The sequence below is a fragment of the Elephantulus edwardii genome, unplaced genomic scaffold (assembly GCF_000299155.1).
Source record: "Elephantulus edwardii isolate Elephantulus edwardi_28Jun2011 unplaced genomic scaffold, EleEdw1.0 scaffold00162, whole genome shotgun sequence".
Taxonomy (NCBI): domain Eukaryota; kingdom Metazoa; phylum Chordata; class Mammalia; order Macroscelidea; family Macroscelididae; genus Elephantulus; species Elephantulus edwardii.
Window position 1 is genome coordinate 2909662 of NW_006399912.1, and position 19651 is coordinate 2929312.

Below are 19651 nucleotides of genomic sequence, written 5' to 3' on the forward strand. Positions count from 1 at the left end.
GAACTGGCTTTGACAAGCACTGTGGCATTTGGATAAGAACAAACTGGGAGGAGGGTGGAGAGAATGGTGCAGCGGTGAATGAGTGGAAACCCAAAATCTCTGTAGATGTTTGTGAAAATTAATAAAATATAGAAAAAAAGGAAAAAAAAAGAAGAGAAAGAGGAAAATGAAGAAAATGATGGCGCTAGCAAGGAGTGATAAGATAACAAAGCCAGGATCATCTCCCAGCGCAGTCTGTCACCAGGACCTATCAGTTCTGCATCACTGCCATCACAGCTTTAACATAAGCATCTCATGCTGCTTTGACCTCAGCGTCCTCCTAACTGGTTTCCTTGCTTCCTTCCCTACTGTCTATGCTGTACAGTAGAACTAGTGCAGAAAGTGAGAGATTGTCAACATGGAAATGAGAGCATTTCACTAAGCCCATTCACTTAAACTAAAACTTAGCCTCTGCCGTGGACCCCGAGACCTGCACGACTTGCTCTGTTTGTACCTCTTTCCTGTGTACCACTGCCGCATCTCCCCTATCACAATGCCTCTTGGGGATTCCGTAGAATGCACCAACCTTTTCACGCACACCACTCCCTCTTCGTGAAATGCTTCACCCTCTAGTCAGCGTTCATGTCTCAGCACCGCTGTCACTCCTTCAAAGAGGCCTTCCTACTTCTGACGGCAAGCGTGACCTCCTGTCTGCTTCTGCTCCAGCACTCAGTTTGAAGAACATATTGTATTTACTTACTCGTGTATTTTTGCATAGTACCCAATTCTAACCACGTAATGTATTTGCTTATTCATTTGTTTTTGGGTTTCTTTGTTGAAAGCAACTTAGTCAACCAAATATTTCTCAGTTCAGCCAGTTCAGTGTTGGAGCCTTGGTGCAAATGTTCCTTACAAGAGAGGTGCCAAGATTTTGACCCCCGAGGCTAGTCATCTTTAGTATCTAGACCTCAAAAAGCAAGCCCACTGCCCTCAAGTCATTTCTAACTCACAGAGACCCGATAGGGCAGAGTATACCCAACAGCAATTCTGAGGCTGTAAATCTTTACATGTCTCTCCCATGGAATGGCTGGTAGGTTTGAACCGCCGACCTTTAGGCTAATGGCTGAATGCTTTACCCACAGAACAATGAGGGCACTTTCTAAGTGTCTAAAGCATTTTCCATTTACCCTTGAATGCGACAAAGGATGGTTATTTTCTCTCTGTGTCTTAGACAGAAACCTGTACCATACACTTCATAAGAGCAGAGCTTGTATCTGTGCTGTTTATGCCTTTTTTCACAGTACAAACTATAGTGTCGGTGCATAGTAGGAACTCAAGATGTGTTTCTTGAAGGAATAAAGGCCTCGTGGGGTGAAGGAGGTGGAATGGGTAAGGATAATTGCGCTGATGAAGAAAGAATGGCAACAGTGGTGGTGCTGGTACTGGTGCAAATGGTGATGTTGGTGCTGCTCGTGGTGATGTTATAAAGATAGTGATAATGCTGAGTGAAATATCTCAGTCACAAAAGGACAAATATTGCACAGGGCTACTGCTGTAAAACAGGACTGACATCGGGTTTGAGGGAAGATAGAAAAGGAGGGGATGAATGATGTATACCACATTGAAACAGATGAGGGAGAGAACTGTTTAAAAGGGATATATGATTGGGTATTTTTTTTATTAATTTCAATGAGTATCTACAGAGATTTTGGACTTCCATTCATTCATTGTTGCACTTTTCTCTCCCCCCCTTCACTCCTCTCCTTGAAAAGCAAAAGGAAAATTCCTTCATTGACATGACAGCAGAGTGAGTGGGCTTGTGGGGAGGGAGTGCATAACAATGAAAGAGTTTCTCTTTTCTTTTCTTTAATTATTAAATTTTACAGAGATTTTGGGTTTTCATTCATTCATTGTTGCACTATTTTCTCTGCCCTCCTCCCCAGTTCGTTCTTCTTTTCTTCCCTCCCTTGAAAGTCTATTTTGATTGTCCAATTGCCACAGTGCTTGTCAAAGCCAGTTCTGATTAATCTTCTTTGTCAGTGTGTCCTTTGCCATTCCCTATCACTCCTCCCTGAGAGAGACTTCACCCTGATTCATAAGGAAAAGGGGATGGTGTATTCTCTTAACTCCTTCCTACTGAAAAGGGACGCTGTAGGTTTCAGGGTGAAGATCTTCTCTCACTACTCTAAAGGGCCCCTTTGGCAGTAGGAAACACATAGACTATTATGGAGATTGATTTTGGAATTTAGATGCACTGTTATCAATTGTGCTTAGCCGTACATGTTCATATCCTTGAAGATGTATCATGGAAGTGTTGCAGCCTAGAAGACACAAATTTAATGAACAAGTTGAAAGTAAATGAGTTCAAAATTAAAAAGCAATAATATTCCAAGTAGAGGCTCTAATAGTGGCACAAATCAAGTTACAGAGGGAAGGTAGTTCTTACAGTAAAAGGCCTATTGACTTTCAAGGAGAAGAGTTACTTGGGGGGGGGAGGGGGTGAGCAGGGAGAAAAGTGCAACAATGAATGACTGGAAACCCTAAGTCTCTGTAAACTTTCATTAAAATGAATACATTAAAAAGATAGTGATAATAGTGGTATAGACATTGGGCTGGCGGTGGAGACAGAGGCTGTGTTGCTGCTGCTGGTAGTAGAGGTGATGTAACTGGTGATGGTGGTATCGGTAGTGAGGATGATGGTGATAATGCTGGTGTTGATGACAGTGGTGGGGTTATTGGTAATGGTGGTGCTGATGGTGGTATCAGTGGTGATGGTGGTATCGGCAGTGAGGATGGTGATAGTGCTGATGTGATGACAGTGGTGGGATGCTGGGGAAGTTGGTCATGGTGGTGCTGATGGTGATATCGGTGGTGATGGTGGTGTTCTAGTAATGATGACGAAGGGGATAGTTCTGGAGCTCTTGATGGTGGTGATGATATTGACAGTGGTTGTGGAGGTGATGTAGCTCATGATGGTGGTGATGATGGCAGTGGGGTCGATGCTGGTGGTCGTAATGATAGCATTGGCGGTAGTGATGGCAGAGATGAGGTTGATGCTGGTACAGTGGTCATCAGTGGTGGTATTGGTGATTGTTCTCGGGTGATGGGGTAACAGCGATAGTGACAGTGATAATAATGGTAGCAGTGGTGGTCTGGGTGCTGGTAATTATTCTCATGATGATGGTAATGTTGGCACCATCATGGTGGTGCAGAAGCTCTTGGGGTGATGGTATGATGATAAAGGAAGAAGATGCATGGTGAACCTGGCAGAAGCAGAGGGCTTGCTTTAAGGAACTTCTTTAAACAAACAAACCAGCCTGAATCCTCTTCCTTCCAATGCACATTTGTAACCAGCCCGGGGGAAACCACTGGTCTGTAGATTTGGCAGAAAGATCACTGGAGTTTGAGGGGTGGGGTTAGGGAAAGGTAGGATTTAAGATGACAGGCTGACTCCAGGTAGGACCTCAGGTCGGCCACGCCCCTGCTTGCCACCCTCCGCTCAGATTCTGCACAGGCCCCCCCCCATTCTCATCGACCCTCCAGCCACAGACTGGGCGCAGCTGTGCTGGGAGAAGGAAAGGGCGGTGGAGAGAAGACCGCTGAAGTGCTGGCTGCAAGTGGAGAGTTCGGGCGAGGCGTGGGATAAAGGGGAGAGGCGAGGGGGGCAGGGGAGCAACTGAGAGCCTCAGAGTGAGGAACTGGGGGGCCAGAGGGTGCATTCATTTTGGGATCGCGGTCCACATGAGGAGGTGGGCGTTTTAGGGTCAGAAGGGAAGGGGTGAGGGTCTGAGGGTAAGAGGTGGCGCCTGAGGGCTGGGAGTTGAGGGTCTGAGGCTGGGTACTTGCAGGTGTGAGGGCGCAGGTGAGGGTCCGAGGGGCGGAGCCAGGTCTGAGAGAGGAAGCCCTGTCCAGAGCGGAGCTTCCAGCATCTGGACGTGAGGTCTGAGGGCGGAGCGGGGAGGTCCAGAGACCGACCGAGTGCGAGGAGACACAGAGGCGCGTCGGCAGCGGGAGCCCTTGGCAGCGGGAGCCCTTGCCGGGGCCCAGGCTCCGGGATGCGGCTGCACCTGGGCGCGCTGGCCGGCGCGGCGGCGCTCGGCGGGGCGCTCAGCTTCGTGCTGCTGGCGGCGGCCATCGGCACTGACTTCTGGTACATCATCGACACCCAGCGACTGGAGCACAGCGAGCGGGGAGCCGCCAACCGCAGCCAGCCCGAGCAGCTGAGCTCCCACTCGGGCCTGTGGCGGACCTGCCGGGGTAAGGGGGGGGCGGGGCGAGGGACCCGGGGCGCAGGGGCTGTGGCCACGAGCGCGCCCCTCTGCTCCCTTTACTTACTCCCTGGGACCTGTTGCTGGGCACGCGCCCCTCCCCAAAGCCCAAAATGTGGGGTGAGGGGGCAGTGGCGTCACTAGTGAGGTGGGTGCACACTCCATCGGAGATGGGGGAACCAGAATGACAGTCTATCAAATATTGATGTAGCGTTTCAGAAGGGGAGAAAACAAATTCCTGTAGTTATAAGAAAACATTTTTTTGGGGGGTGGGGTGGTAAACTCAGCTTAAATGTCTTGATAGGCCTGTAAGGCTCAAAGTCTAAGCTGATTTACTTCCCGAACCTTTTGATATTCCTTGGAACCCCACTGGCACAGTGGGTAAAGCATTGGGCTGCTGAAGGAAACATCAGCTGTTCAAGTCTGCAGATGCTTTCTGTAGGAGAAAGATGTGACAATCGCTTCTGAACAGATGACTCATTGCCACGGGATTCCTCCCCATTCATTGTGACCCTCCTTTGGGTTTGTGAGGCTTGTATGTCCTTGTAGCTGGCGACTGACTACCCATCTTTCTCTTTGGAAGACCTGTGGAGACAGTTCTGCCTTCTCCTCTACAGTCACAGCGAGTGTGAATCCAGCGTGGACGATGGGTTACTGCCCCGAATCACCTGGCTTCATTTGCAGACTTGGGCCAGTTTTCTGGTGTTTTAGCTGTAACATTACAATAATTCATATCAGTGAATAAATAGAAATAACTTTCGCTTGAGAGTAAATAGTAGTTGAAGGGAAAAGAGGAAAGTCAAAGTTCACACTCAGATTGCAAGAATGCTGTGACTAAGTGTGGAAGGATTTTGCAAAACTGTTTTGCTGCCTGCCCACCTTCTTATAATCTAAGGAATACTGTGTCTAAGCAGTTTATAATTACATTTATCCTATCTTATTCTAGCACTAAAATTGATGAGAATTGAGAAACGTTACTGAGAATTCTGTATGGTCAGGTATGAGCGGAGGCCTGAGAGCTGGGGGTTGGAACTGCAGGGTCCCTGCCCTTTGATTTCTCCAGTCCAGAGCCCTTGCACGCCGCTGATGAACCCCTTCTGGCAGGAGAACGTGACAGTGAGCGACTCCAGCAGACAGCTTCTCAGTGAGTCCGGGGGACAGGCGGGAGGGAGGGGCGCCCCGGCTCTGGCCACTGCTGCTGAGCCTTTCTTCCAAGGGCTCACTCACCACTGACACCTGTGGATGAAGGAGGTGGGGCTATCACTGGGAGGCGGGGCTTCCCTGTTCTACCTGTGTGACCTGCCATTGGGCATTGTAGCAGTCACTCCGCAAACTTTCCATGTGCCTGGCTTTCCATGTGCCAAGCCCTGGGCTCAATGCTGGGGGAGAGATGATGGGGACCCAGGCCTTGTCCTCCAGGAGCTCACAGTCCAGTCGCCCTGCACATAGGACCAGAAGTTATATTTCAAAATACTCTTCTCTTTGGTGCTGATGCCACTAGGGAGCCTCAGTTAGCTTTCACCAAAGCTTACATTTTAAATAAAGCATATTTGTTCTATATATTTTTTAAAAAGTGATATTTAAGAGTGACATGTGACATGACAGAGGGTGTAGGGAGCCAGAGGAGGCACCTGAACCGGTGCGTGTATCGCATGCTTCCTGGAGGAGATGATGTAATAATGTCAGTGAAGGTGGACGAGAGAATAAATGCCAGAAGGCAGGTCCCATGCCAGTGTTGTACGTGCTGAGCGTCTAGCACAGGCGACTGGCAGGGGTAGGAATGCAGTATTTATTGAAAGATCCCAAACAAATACAAGCTGAAACTCAAACCCAGCCACTGAGTCAGAACCAACTCACAGTTGACCCTCTGGGCAGTTTCTGAGCATGTAGATCACACAGCTGATGCAGCTTTTCCTCTTGGAACCTTTGGTGGATTTGAACCAGTGAAGAGGCTCTATCTTTGCCTTAGCAGTGCAACTCCCCACGGCCCCCCTAAACAAATACAAACATACAGCATTAACCTATGTCTTACACTCTTTTTTTAATTTAAATTTATTAATTTCAGTAAAAAATTAGAGACTTTGGATTTCCATTCATTCAGTGTCGCACTTTTCTCCTCTCCTAACCCTCCCCCCTAGTACACTACCCTCTTGGAAAAGTAAAAGAAAAATTGTCTTACACTCTTGCACTGTGCAGATAGTGTGTGGGAGGATTTTTTTAAAGCAAACTGAACGTTTGTGGCAACCCTGTATCTCACAAGTCTGTCACTGCCATTTTCCCAACAGTATGTGCCAGTTTGTGTCTCTGGGTCACCTTTTGGTAGTTCCTCCAATGTATCAAGTGTTTTCATGCCATGGCACACTTAAGAGACTAAATTGTTGTTGTTGTTGTGTGCCATTGAGTAGAACCATTTCATAGTTGACCCTCCAGCGGATTTTCAGAGACTAAATTGCATAGGAGACGGCTCTAAGGTATAGTATAAAGGTAATTTTACATGCACAGGGTGACCAGGAGTTTTATGTGACTCACTTTGTTGTGATACTTGGTTTATTATGGTGGTTTGGAAGCGAACCAGCCTGTAATGAGAAGACAGGGAACAACTGTTTGGTACCAGGGCCTTTACGTCTCTCTTGGTCGAGATTCCCCAGTACCTGGGGCTGTGCCTTGAGTCTGGACAAGGTCTGAGGATGAAAGCAAATGGAATGTGGATGGAAGGAAATAAGTATGTGCGAGACACCGAGCTGTGTGCTCGTCATGTGTGACTGCATTTAATTCTCGCATCATCCTACACAGTAGATACTGTTATTCTCTTCATTTTTCCAACAAGGAAACAGCCCCTGAGAGACACCAAAGACAAGACTGAGTGCTGTAGACCTTGGAAAATAGATGAATTTCTTAAGGCTTGAGCATGTGATGCAGGATATAGATAAAACCTCCAGCACAGCTCACCAGCTGGGCAGAGGCCCCTCCAACTGCATCTTCCTCTCTGCTCTTGTCTCTCCAGCTCTGCAGGCCCCGGGCTACTTCCTGGAACATTACCAAGCTTCCTCCTACCACAGGGACTTTGCACATACTGCCCCTTCTGCCTGGAGTCCCCCTGCCCCACATCACCAGCTTGGCTCACTGAGCTCCCATTCATAGGACAGACTGTGTGACTTTTCTGGGGCTAAATTTGAACTCATTTATTAGATCACAAGCTCCATGAGGACAGGTATCTGGTCTTTATTGTCACTACTGAATACTTAAGATTTAGTATGGGGCTTGGCCTGTGTTTGGATCTATTTATAGCATATACTATTGCATATCCCGACTAACTAAAACAAGCCTGGAAGCAGGAGCGGCATCCACTTCCGAAATGGCTTGCCTCCGGAAACTCTGTGTATGAACAGTGCTCAGTCCTTGCGTTCATAGGGTCTCTATGAGTCGTCTACGACTTGACGGCACCAAACAACAACAATTGCATATACTAATATGACCGGAGGAATCTCATCTGCCAGTCTTACGTGTGGTCATCAATATCATCCTTGCTCATCTTGTCCATATCCATTTATCTTGCTCATTTGTCTAAGAATCTGCTTGTCAATTCTCATTCCCATTGTCTTTGAGTCAGAACTAACTCACAACTAACCTTCTAGCAAGTTTCCGAGGTTGTAAAATGCATGGAAGGAAATTCCCCATCTTTCTACCTTGGAGCTGCTCATGAATCTGAACCATCAGAAAGTCACAGTGTTTGGTTTAGCAGCTCAACACGCTACAGGTGATGTCACCAGAGCTTCCGAACCTGCTGGTAGATTAAGGGCTATTATTGCTGATAATGCAGTATTATGTACGTTACGGTGTTTCCCTTTGATCAGTGTTATTTCTTGTGTCTATTGCCACGTCTTCCCTTTAATGATATTGGGCTGATTATCCCTTTAAGATATGTTGCCTTGCCCTTCACCCATCTTAATATATGTCTGTGATTTATTTACGTGGTGTTTTAACAGTTCACTATTTTTTTCACAGTTGCATAGTATTCCATTAGAGAACTCTGGTGGCATAATCCATGAGGCATTTTGGTGTTAGGCCAAAGGCCATGCCTCTCTTGTGGTTTGAATCCACCAGCTGCTCCACTGGAGAAAGATGGGCATTCTCCTCCTGTGTGCTATTTACAGCCTTGGGAACATGCTCAAAGGTCACAATGAGTCAGCTGCTATTGGATGACAATTGAGTGGGTTTGAGTCTCCCGTGTATCATAGTTTGAGTATCCTGTGTACTGTTGTTTTTTTTCTTCATTTGTCTGGTAATAGACCCTTGGATTGCTTCTCTTTGCTATTGTAAATAGTATTGTAATGGACATGCTGTTGTTGTGTGCCATCCATTGGAACCGACCCATAGCTGACCCATCAGCAAGTTTTCAGAGGCAGTAAATCACATGAGAGTACATTGCCCATCCTTCTCCCATGAAGCACCTGTGGATTTGAACCACCTATGTTTGAGATTGCAGCACGGTTTCTTACCATTAGGCCACCAGAGGAGATGGGGTGTGTGGGTGTGAGTGAGTGTGTATACGTGCATGTGTTTGTTTATGTTGCAGCAATTTCTCTTTATAATTTATACATCATAAAGGGATTACTGGATCAAATGATATTTCAACTTTTAACCTTTTTAGAAAGTGCCAGAGTGCTTTCCACTTTACATTCTCATCAGCCATGTGTTAGCGTTCCAATCTTGTCATATACTTGCAGTGTTTGTTTATTGTCTTCTTGAATTTTGCTTTTGTGACTGGATGTTTGAATTTACCTCTCTCTAATAGCTAACCATCATGTGGGTTTCTTTACATGCTTTCCCACATTTCATCGGAATATATCCTCTAGTGAAATGTCTTCTTATATCCTCTGACCATTTTATAACTGGATTTTTTCCATTTTTTTTTCTTGTTGAGGCATCAGAGTTTTCTATGAATTTTAGAGAAAAATTCCCTGTCAGGTATGTCATTGCCAAATAATTTCCACAATCTATAGATTCTCTTTCACACTTTTGGAGAAAGGCTTTCTTGTTGTTGTTGTTCCACATTAAATAAAAAATAATTTAACTTGCAAAACATCCCAATGATCTAGCTTGTCCTCTGCTGAATGTATACTTTTGTTATATCTCATAGTTTTATAGACCAGAGCCCCCAAGTTTGTCTCTGTTTTTTCTTTGAAGATCTCTAGAGTTTTAGGTTTCTATTTCAGTGCTCGATCCACTAATTTAGTTAGTTTTTGTTTATGGTGTGAGGTATGGATCCTGTTTCGATTTTTCTGTACCTAGAAACAGTTATTCTAGCATCATTTATTCAAAAGCCTCTTTCCGTGAGCTAACGGATTTCATCACTTTGTCGAGGATGAGCTGGCCAGAGGTGGCTGGATTTCCTTGGCGCTCCCAGTTCTAGTCCATTGGTCTATGTATCTGCCATCTTACCAGTACCAGGCTGTTGTGACTTCCATGACTGGACAGTACATTCTGAAATCAGGAAGTGTAAGGCCACCTATTTTTTTTTTAGTAGTGCTTTGACCTATGTTGTTTTTTCAGTAGTGATTTGCTCATTTGAGGGCCTCTTTCTTTTCCATAGAAAGTTACTGATTACTTTTCCCAAGCCTTTGAAGAAGAACAGTGGGACCTGGATCAGCATTACATCTACAGATCACTTGGGTAATTACGTTTTCAGTGCTCAGTCTTCTTACCTAGGATACCCTCATGATATCTGTCATGCTCAATCCCGTTGTAGCAGCCACTGTGTCCAATGACAGACGTCATGAGGATGGCACAGGACAGGACAAGGTTCAGATCTGTTGTTTACAGGGTCACTGTGAGTCATAGTTGACTTGATGGCACCTAACAACAACAACAACAACAACCCTTGCACGTATAGCTGCCCCTTTGACAGGTTTTAAGAGGCAGTTAATCACATGGGAGGAGACTGCCCATCCTTCTCCCACAGAGTGGCCTCGAACCCCGTGTCTTTGGGATTGCAGTGCAGCTTCTTGCCCCAAGGCCACTAGGGCTCCCTGAATGTGGTATAGTCTTCCATTTATACAGATCTCTTTGAAATTTTTGCAGTAGTGTTTTGACGTTTTCTTTATATGTTTCTTGAATCTCTGTATGGAATTATACCTAAATATTTAATCTTGTGGGTGGCTATTTTAAGTGGTATCCCCTCGCCCCCTGCCTTACTTCCTTTTCAGAGTTCTCTTGGTCACCATAAGGGAGTCCAGTTGGTTTTTCTGTGTTGCTTTTGTACCCTGCCACTTTGCTGAATCTTTCAACTAGTTCCAGTAATTTCCTTGCTGAGTCTTTGGGATTTTCTATACACAGAATCATAAAATCTGCAAGTGGGGAGAGCATTACTTCTTCTTAGCCCGTTCGGGTGCCCTTTAGGTCCTTTTCTTGCCTTATTGCTCTGCCGATGGCCTCATTTTTTCCTGGCAGAATGACTGGTAAATTCAAACCTGACCTGGTTAGCAGCTACCAGGACTTTTTAATGAGGCTATAGCTGAACCCTCCCACCTACTGCCGTCAAGTTGAATCCGACTCCTACTAAGCCTCTGTTTCCAAGGCTGTAATATCTTTAAGAGAAAAAGCTTCCCATCTTTCTTCCAAGGAATAGCTGATATACTGAACCTCTAGCCTTTTGACTGGAAGTTCGACGCATCATTCTCTCGAGGGCTCCTTTTATTACACTGTAACTCAACTCATTGCTGTTAGGTCAGACTGACTCCTAGCTGACCCTCCAGTGGGTTTTCAGAGGCTCTTCATCCCATGAGAGGAGATCACCTGTCTTTCTCCCTCGGTGCAGCCGGTGTGTTCCCTGCCTACCTTTGGGTTGACAACACAACTCCTTACCACTTGGCCACCAGAGTTTTCTATATTATGTTGTTGTTGCTGTGTGCTGTTGAGTCAGAACCAACCCATCGCTGACCCTCCAGTGGGTTTTCAGAGGCAGTAAATTCACAGGAGGAGACGGCTCATCCTTCTTTCATGGAGCAGCTGGTGGATTTGAGCCTCATACCTTTGGGGTTACAGGGCAGCTTCTTACCACTAGGCCACCAGCACTCCATGCATTTTGCTAGGGGGAAATAGATATATATATATATATTTGTTGAGTGAATGAATGAGTGAATAAATGAAGCAGAACATTTCTCTGTGGTCTAGTGTTGTGCTGGGGAATAGTCAATGACTGACTCTATAGGGAAATGTCTTGATTTCTGGTGTTTGCCGATTTCTGTGGTATAAATACTCCCATTGTGGCCAATTTCAAGCTACTGCCGAAGTTCCTGGTAATTTAATTGGCTGCCATGGGCTGATGAGAGAGGGACTCTGGCACACTAGTGCATATATTCCCACAGGAGAGCCGCCCCCCACCCCCAATACATGGACTGTGTGAGAGGTGGAGAGAAAGCACAGAAGAAATTTGTCCTCCACGCAGCTTCCCAGGAAGGAGGTGTTTGCATGTCTCCATGGAACATTGATTCAAGAGTAACCAAGACTTTCTGTTTTTGAAGTGGAGGAGGCAGGAGTCAAATCCCAGCTCAGGCCCTTACCACCACCCTCTGGGATCCCAATGTAGGTGTCGTAACCCGCCTGAGCCTCAGTTTCCACATCTGTCTAATTGAGATAACACATCTTGAAGGATGTGGCCAGGGCTCCCTGAACTAACTGGAGGAAATCATTGCGCTCACTTGGGTCATCACAGGTCACCACACCTTTCACTCCTCTTGGGTTTGAGTCCTGGTGGTGCAATGGTTGATCTGCTAACTGACAGGTAAGTAGTTTGAATCTATCTGGCATCTCTGTAAGAGAAAGAACTGGGAGTGTATTCCTTTAAAATTTACAACCTAGCAAACCCTGCAGGGCACTTCTACTGCCCAAGAGGGTCTTTATGATTTGGGACAAATTTGATAGCTCCCAGTAACAACAGCACTTGGTAGCTGAGGGTTCTCTGTGTGACTGCAAGAAAGATTGGGTATAAAAGTGCCAGATACAGCGGATGCCCCAACCCAAATCATTGCTATTGAGTTGGACAGCAAGGGCTCAGCAAACGTTAGTTCTTGGTGCCACTCCTTTCTCTTTTTAGTTCTTGGGTTGTCTATGGAAGGCCTTAAGGTAGCACTAGCAGTTTGCTCTCAGCTGTTAATCCAAGGGTTGGCAGTTCAGATCCACCCAATGACGCCATGGGAGAAAGTCCTGTCAATCTGCTTCTGTAAAGATTACAGCCAAGAAAACACCACGGGGACAGTGCTACACTCTGTGCATTAGACTTGACTGAAAGGCAGTGAGCGGTTTTGATGTCTGTGAAGTGCTGCTTTCTGGACTGGGTACTGTGTTAAGCCTTCTTGTCCAGAAGATCCAGCACTGCAGACTGCAATATGGATTGCATCTCAATGTCAAGAAAACAAAAATTCTTACCATTGGACCAATAGGCAACATCACGAAAGATGGAGAAAAGAGTCAAACTGTCAGTGACTTCATCTGACTTGGATACACTATCAGTGTGCTTGGTACCAGCAATCAGGAGATAAGAAGATGTATTGCACTGGCAAAGTCTGCAGTCTGGAAGCTCTCCAAAATATTGGGGAGAAATGATGTTAGTGTGAGGACTAAGGTGCACTTGATTCAGGCCGTGGTCTTGTCTATCACTTGGTAGAGTGCTGAGAGCGATACAAGATGACAGGAAAACGGATGCTTTTGAACTGTGCTGTTGGAGAAGAGAACCGAATATCCGTGGACTGCCAGAAGAACAAACAGATACTGTGTTGGAGAAAGTGCAGCCAGAGTGCTCCTTGGAGGCAAGGATGGTGAAGCTTCATCTACGTGCTTCGGACATGTTTCTAGGAAAGGCCAGTCCTTGGAGAAGCCCGTCATGCTTGGAAAGGTGGAGGAGCAGCGAGGGAGAGGAAGATAGATCCTCAGTGAAGGGGACTGACACGGAGACTGCAGCGATGGGCTTGAGTGTGTCAGAGATTGTGAGTTTGGCACAGATAGCATAGGGTTCAGAGCTATTGTCCATAAGGTCGCTAAAGGTTGTATTCAATTTGACGGCACCTAACAACAACAACAACAACATCAACATCCAGGGGTGATGTGGTTGGCTAACTACAGCCTAGTGTGCAAGGAGTCGTGCTGCCAACACCAAGGCTGGCAGATCAAATCCACCTCTCATCAGAGGAAGATGGGCAGTCTCCTCCCAGGCCATTTACACCCTCAAAAACCCACCACAGGGTCAACTGTGAGTTCGTTCTGACTGAACAATGATCAATTGTTGTATGTTGTTGGATAAACAACACTGCTGCTTGGCCCTGGCGTTTGAGAAGACAGGAAGAACTTCCCACCCAGGATCTGTCCGTCTGCTTACTCCAGACCTCGCTGGGGTCCTCAGCTTCCACGTGAACCAGGCATGTGGTCCCAGGCACGTTGCACTTTTCTCTGAGCCCCAGTATCCTCCTGTGTGACACGAACACGACAGTCGTCACAGCTCAGAAGGTGGTTTTGAGGACAGAAAAAGGAGAGCTGATTTTACAGGTTTTAACACAACACTGGGCACTCAAAGTGCGCCGCAGGATACAGCCGCTGTTACAATCATTGTATCATCCCCGGAAGAGGGCAGGCTGCCCCTTCAGACGACGTCACGTGCCCCAGAAAGAACAGTTTCCCGGAACCTCCTTTTTCCCAGAATGAATTTTAAGTCTGGCCTGAGCTCTTTTGTGATGTGAAGACATTTCATTCCTCTAAGGTTAGAGAGGAGAGGCTGGTTTTGCCAAGCTCACTGCGTCACAGTCTCCTTCACAAATGAGCAGTAGGTGTGACTGCGAAGAACTCAATTTTCACTCTAAGTGAACCTCAGTTTCTATTCTAGGAAATCTCAAGTATGCTTAATGCTTCGGGGTCCCCTCATTTCCTGTGATCATCCAGGGGACTGAGAGCTGTGCAGTCCTGCATCCAGCTGTTTCCTTAATTGTACCCAGCCACTGGTGAAGTTGACCAGAACCATCAAGCTCTTGAATAAGGAAGGCGCCCACCCCCTTTCCTCCCCACCCCCAACTGTTCCTACCAGGTGACACAGAGCCACTTTCAGTGAAACACATTTATTGTCGGCAGAATGCATTTTACTCAAGTGTTTTTCATCTCGATTAGAGCTTCATGGATCATGTTCTCTGGCTACAGTCCAGCATGATGTTGTTGTATGCCTCGGAGTCAATGCTGACCCCAAATAACTCTACAGAAAAAGATGGTTTGACACAGTGACTGCAGCAATGGACTTGTGGCCAGTGGAGATTTTGAGGGTGGTGCCGGCTCCCAGGATGACAGTATTTCTTTGGGTTGTATACGGGGTTGCTTGGAGTCAAAGCTGATTGCATGACATCAAAGAGCAACAGGAGTTCATGGAGATGGCCAGTCCGACGCCCTGTCCAAGGCCGCCTGGTACAGCAATGACAGAGGCTGGATTGAGGGCCGGGGCTGGACCCAGCTGTCCTTTGAGGAGGCAAGAGAGTACAATGATGAGATCCAGTTTCCAGTTTTTCTGGGTGCTGGGCTGTCTGCAGTGACTTGGAAAATTAAAAAGAGCCCTCCCATGGTGCCTGGTGCAAATTGCAAGTGTGGAGGTGGGGAACAGCAGTGGGGAGCAATGTCTTAAGTGGCTGCCAGGGCCTGGGGGTGATTCTATGTGAATGATGCACAGCTCATCTGCAGGAGGAGAGGGAAGGGTGGTGCCTGTGGGTTTGGTTCCTTCCAACAGGAAGCTTGGCCTTCAGACAGCCTCTCCCAGTCAAAGTCAAAGTCAAAGTCAAGTTTTAAAGAGTTCATGCTCAAAGCAATTCTACTCCACTTTTTTCTTGTTACCTGCCACTTAAGTACCAGGAGGCTCAAAGAAGGAGGTTTTTGCAGTGATATTTCTGTATTCGTGAAAGGCAAGATATAACCCCAATGCTACACATTATATTTAAAAAATTATATAAAAATTGTAGGGAATATTTTGTCATTGGCAAAAAGAACATATGGATGCAGGTGGTTGTTGTGTGCGGTGGAGGTTGAACTGGGACTGATACATAGCTGAACCTCCAGCAGGTTTTCAGAGGCACTAAATTGCACGAGAGGAGATTGCCCATCCTTATGCAGAGCAGCTGGTGGATTTGAACTGTGTGACTTTGCATTGCAGTGCAGCTTCTTACCACTAGGCTACCAGAGCTCCATGAATGAAGGACAGCAAGACACTGATATGTACTGTGGAATGACAAGAGCAAATCATATGGTGATATGAGCAGCATGGGAGGCACTGATGGTGCAACTAGTGAAGGTGATTGTCTGCTCACAGAAAGAGTCAAGGTTCTGGTCTACCCAGAGGCCCCACAGAAGAGAGACTTGGCTGTCTCAGTCTTGAAGATCAGCCTGTAGGAGCCCGGTTCTGATTTGACATACCTGGAAGCACGTGGGGTGGAGTTAACTTGACAGCATGTAGATCTGGCCAATATGAGGCAGTAGTGGCCTCCCTTACTATGAGCTAGAACCATTCCAACGAAGTGGCCCTGGTTACAACAGAATGCAACCTCATCCCTTCCTGTGGCTTTCTCCACAGTCATTGCTACGTTCAAGCCCATTGTTGGAGCCACCACATCCCTCCAGTTCTCCAGAATACATCCAGAGCACATGAGATAGATATCCGACATTTCTCTAGGTGTGAGCCAAAATTTTAAGATATGTCTTCATTTCCTGTGCTCCCCTGACAGAGAAGCCTGACATACAGGCATAGCTTGTAGATACTGTGAGTATTTTTGCAAACGGCTAGTGGCAATCCTGTGCCAAGTAAGTCTATTGGTGTCATTTTTTCCCAACAGTAGGTGGTTATTTTGTGTCTCTGTGTTACATTTTTGTCATTCTCAAAATATTTCAAAGTTTTTCATCACATGAAAAAGACTATATGAAGCAGACTGTTGTTGTTATTGTTATTATGGGTCATCAAGTTGCCTGCGACTCACAGTGACTCTTTGTACAATAGCTTTGAACCCTGCCCTATGCTGAGACAGTCTCACTGTCTCTGACACACCTACTCCCATTATCTGTTACTGTGTCAATTCATTGCATCTGGGGTCTTCCTCTTCTGCACTGTCCCTTTATTCTTCCAAGCAGGACGTCTTTTTCCAAGGACTGGCCACATGCCCCCAGTATGACAGCTGGAGCTTCAGAATCTTTGCCTCCAAGGAGCAGCCTGGTTTCACCCTGTCCGGGTACAAAGACTAGCCTAGTGGAAATATAACTATCATGTGAACTGTTGTTGTTAGGTGCTGTCAAGTTGACCCTGACTCATAGCAGCCCTGTGGATAACAGCTTAAAACCCTGCCCTGTCCTTCGCCATGCTCACGATCTTGGCCGAATTCGAGCCGCTGTTGCCGTAACTGTGTCAGTCCACCTCACTGAGGGTTGTCTTCTCCTTCACTCAATTCCACTTTCCTAAACATAACGCTCCTTTCCCAGGACCGGCCCCTCCTGCCAGCGTGCTCAAAGTATGTGAGATGAAGTTTCACCATCTTTGCCTCTAAGGAGCAGCCTTCTTATGTCTTCTCCAAGACAGATGTGTTTGTTCTTTTTCCAGAATATCCGTGTGCTACTCAGTACTCTTCAACAGCACAACACCAAAGCATCTTGATCTCTTTATTCGTTCTCAATACAACTCCTTGCTATAGAACTAACTTATAATTGACCCTCCAGCAGCTTTTCAGGAGACTGCAAATTATAGGGGAGAAGATTGCCCATTTTTTTCCCACCTCCATGGAACCCCTGGTGGATTTTCCCCCCTATTTTTTATTAATTTTTATTATTATTATTTTTTGTGCATGTACCGTCAAATCAGATCTGACTGGTACAGGAGGAAATTATTCCTCCTTCTCCGGCAGAGCATCTGGTGGGTTTGAACCGTGTACCTTTGGGATTGCAGTACAGCTTCTTGCCACTAGGCCACCAGAGCTCCCCTATTTTTTATTTTAAGGAAACTTTACAGAGACTTAGGGTTTCCAGTCATTCATTGTTGCACTTTTCTCCCTGCCCACCACTCCTCCTCAGTTCGCTCTTCTCCTTGATAAGTAAAACTCTTTCATTGTTATGCAATCCCTCCCCCTAAGTCCATTCCACTGTGCAGCCTTCATTCTGGACTCCTGTCATGACAATAATACCTAATCATATATCCCTTTTAAACAGTTCTCTTTCCTCATCTGTTTCAATGCAATATACATTATTTATCCCTTCCTTTTCTGCCTTCCCTCAACTCCGATGTCAGTCCCGGTTTACAATAGTGGCCCTATTCAATATTTGTCCTTTTGTGACTGAGATATTTCACTCAGCATAATGTCCTTCAGGGTCTCCCAATTTGCATAATATGTTGTTGTTGTTATGTGCCATCGAGTCCCTTGCGACTCATAGCGACCCTATTTACAAGAGCCCTAAACACCGTTCTAGCCTGTGCCAACCTAGCCTTCCCAAACGTACTTATCCCCACCACTCCAGTCCCAGAATCGATCCATCTCATCGAAGGTCTTCCTCTCCTTCGCCACCCCTCCACCCTGCCAAACATGATGTCCCTCTCCAAAGACCAGTCCCTCCTTGCAACATGCCCAAAGTATGCCAGACGAAGCTTAAGAATCCTTGACTCCAAGGAGCATTCTGGCTTCACCCTCTCCAGGACAAACCTGTTTGTTCTCCTAGTAGTCCGTGGTATATTCAATACTCTTCTCCTTGTTTTTCAATGCTGTTTAGCATTCCATTGTGTGCAAATACCATAGCTTCTCTATTCATTCATTTGTTGATGGGCACTTGGGTTATTTCCAGCTCTTTGCTATTGTGAACAAAGCTGTGATAAAACATGGGTGCACATCCCCTGGTGGATTTTGACTGCCAGAGAGGCACCACCTTTGGGCTAGCAGTACAATTTTAGGTTGGAGGAACCCTGACGGTGGTGAGCTGGTGAAAGAAATTGACTGCTAACTGAAAGGTTCGAACTGTCTGAGGGAGAACAGTGTGGCTGTCTGATTTAGGACATACCAGTTGAAGACATACACTAATCCTTATTCATTAGGAAACCAAAGCATTGCTGTGACGGCCTTTATTTTGGTCATCTGGAACAGAACCTGCAGTATCTCCAAGATAACACCTGTACTTGAGGGTTTAAAACAAAACGAAACAAAACAAAACAAAACAAAACAAAACACCTCCCGCAACCCTCCCCACCTTCAGCACTCATCCAGCTTTTCTGCGTGGATCACTTGACAAAATGAGGAAACGGAAGCTGAGGAGTAAAGCTATTTGCACATCATCAGAAAAGCTGTGTTGTAAATCAGCTCAGTCATTCTCTGTGTGACAGCAACACTGGATCTCGACCACAGCGATCCGGAAACCATATCTTCACCAGATACAGAGTCAAGACAAATATTTACAAAAATGTAAACCAAAAAACCTCACCCCTTCACCAGTGTAATAGGAGCGGACCTCCCGGAGACCTCTCTCCCAGTTTCAAAGTCTCATTGGCAAGGTTTGAAAGAAAAGACAATGATATTTTGTTTGAGACTTCTTTTATCTGGAGGTTTTGCTGTTTCTGGGGAAAAACTATGTCCCTGCTTCCCTTAGAAGCAGATCTCCCACTTCACTAACAACCCGGGGACTTCCTGACCTCCCGAGCATCCTGGGAGCTAGTTGTGCTCTCGATGGGTTCTTTGAACAGGACATTAATGGAACAGCCACGGACTCATTTTTCCTTGGTGTCAACATCTTGACTTTTCTCTGGGTTCGCTTTTCTCTTTACATGAAATGAAGCTCTTTTGAGTTAAAAAAAAAACCTTTTACGTGTGAGGTCACATTTGTTCCCTGGTGGAAACAATGACAACCTTTTTGTTGATTTTATATTATAATCATAAAAGAAAGCCCTCAAACCTCAGGATCACCTCTGTCAAGTCAATTTCCATAGATGGTGACAAGTTCCAAGGCTGTGAATAGAAATGGGAGGAGACTGCCCATCCCGCCCTCCCCCAAGGAGCCGCTGTGAGTTTCTGGTGCTGGAAACACTTGACCTTTAGGTTAACAGGAGAGAACTCAATATACACTACTAGAGCCACTTGTCATAACTGCAATTCTCATTTATTGAGCACCTACTATATGCTGTCGTAGCAGATTGAATGGCTGTTGTTAGGTACCATTGAAATGGTCTGACTCATAGCAATCCCATGTACAACGGAATGAAACATTGTCTAATTCTCTGGCATTGTCTCAATCATTGCTACATTTAAGGCCATTGTGGAAGCCACTGTGTCCATCCAGCTGTCCAGACCATGTTCAAAGCACATGGGATGGTGTGTCACCATTCTCACTTTTTAAAAAAAAATTTTAAATTTTATTAATTTTAA

General features: G+C 46.0%; 1 protein-coding gene across 1 annotated transcript in view; it reads left to right on the forward strand.

The window, feature by feature from the left end:
- The first annotated feature begins 4034 nt into the window (after positions 1–4034).
- The window catches only part of TMEM114 (transmembrane protein 114), a 29690-nt gene continuing 14073 nt past the window's right edge, over positions 4035–19651 (forward strand). The window contains exons 1-2 of the mRNA XM_006895221.1: positions 4035–4236; positions 5311–5391. Of these exons, the coding sequence (XP_006895283.1) occupies positions 4035–4236; positions 5311–5391 (283 nt within the window). The remainder of the gene's footprint in view (positions 4237–5310; positions 5392–19651) is intronic.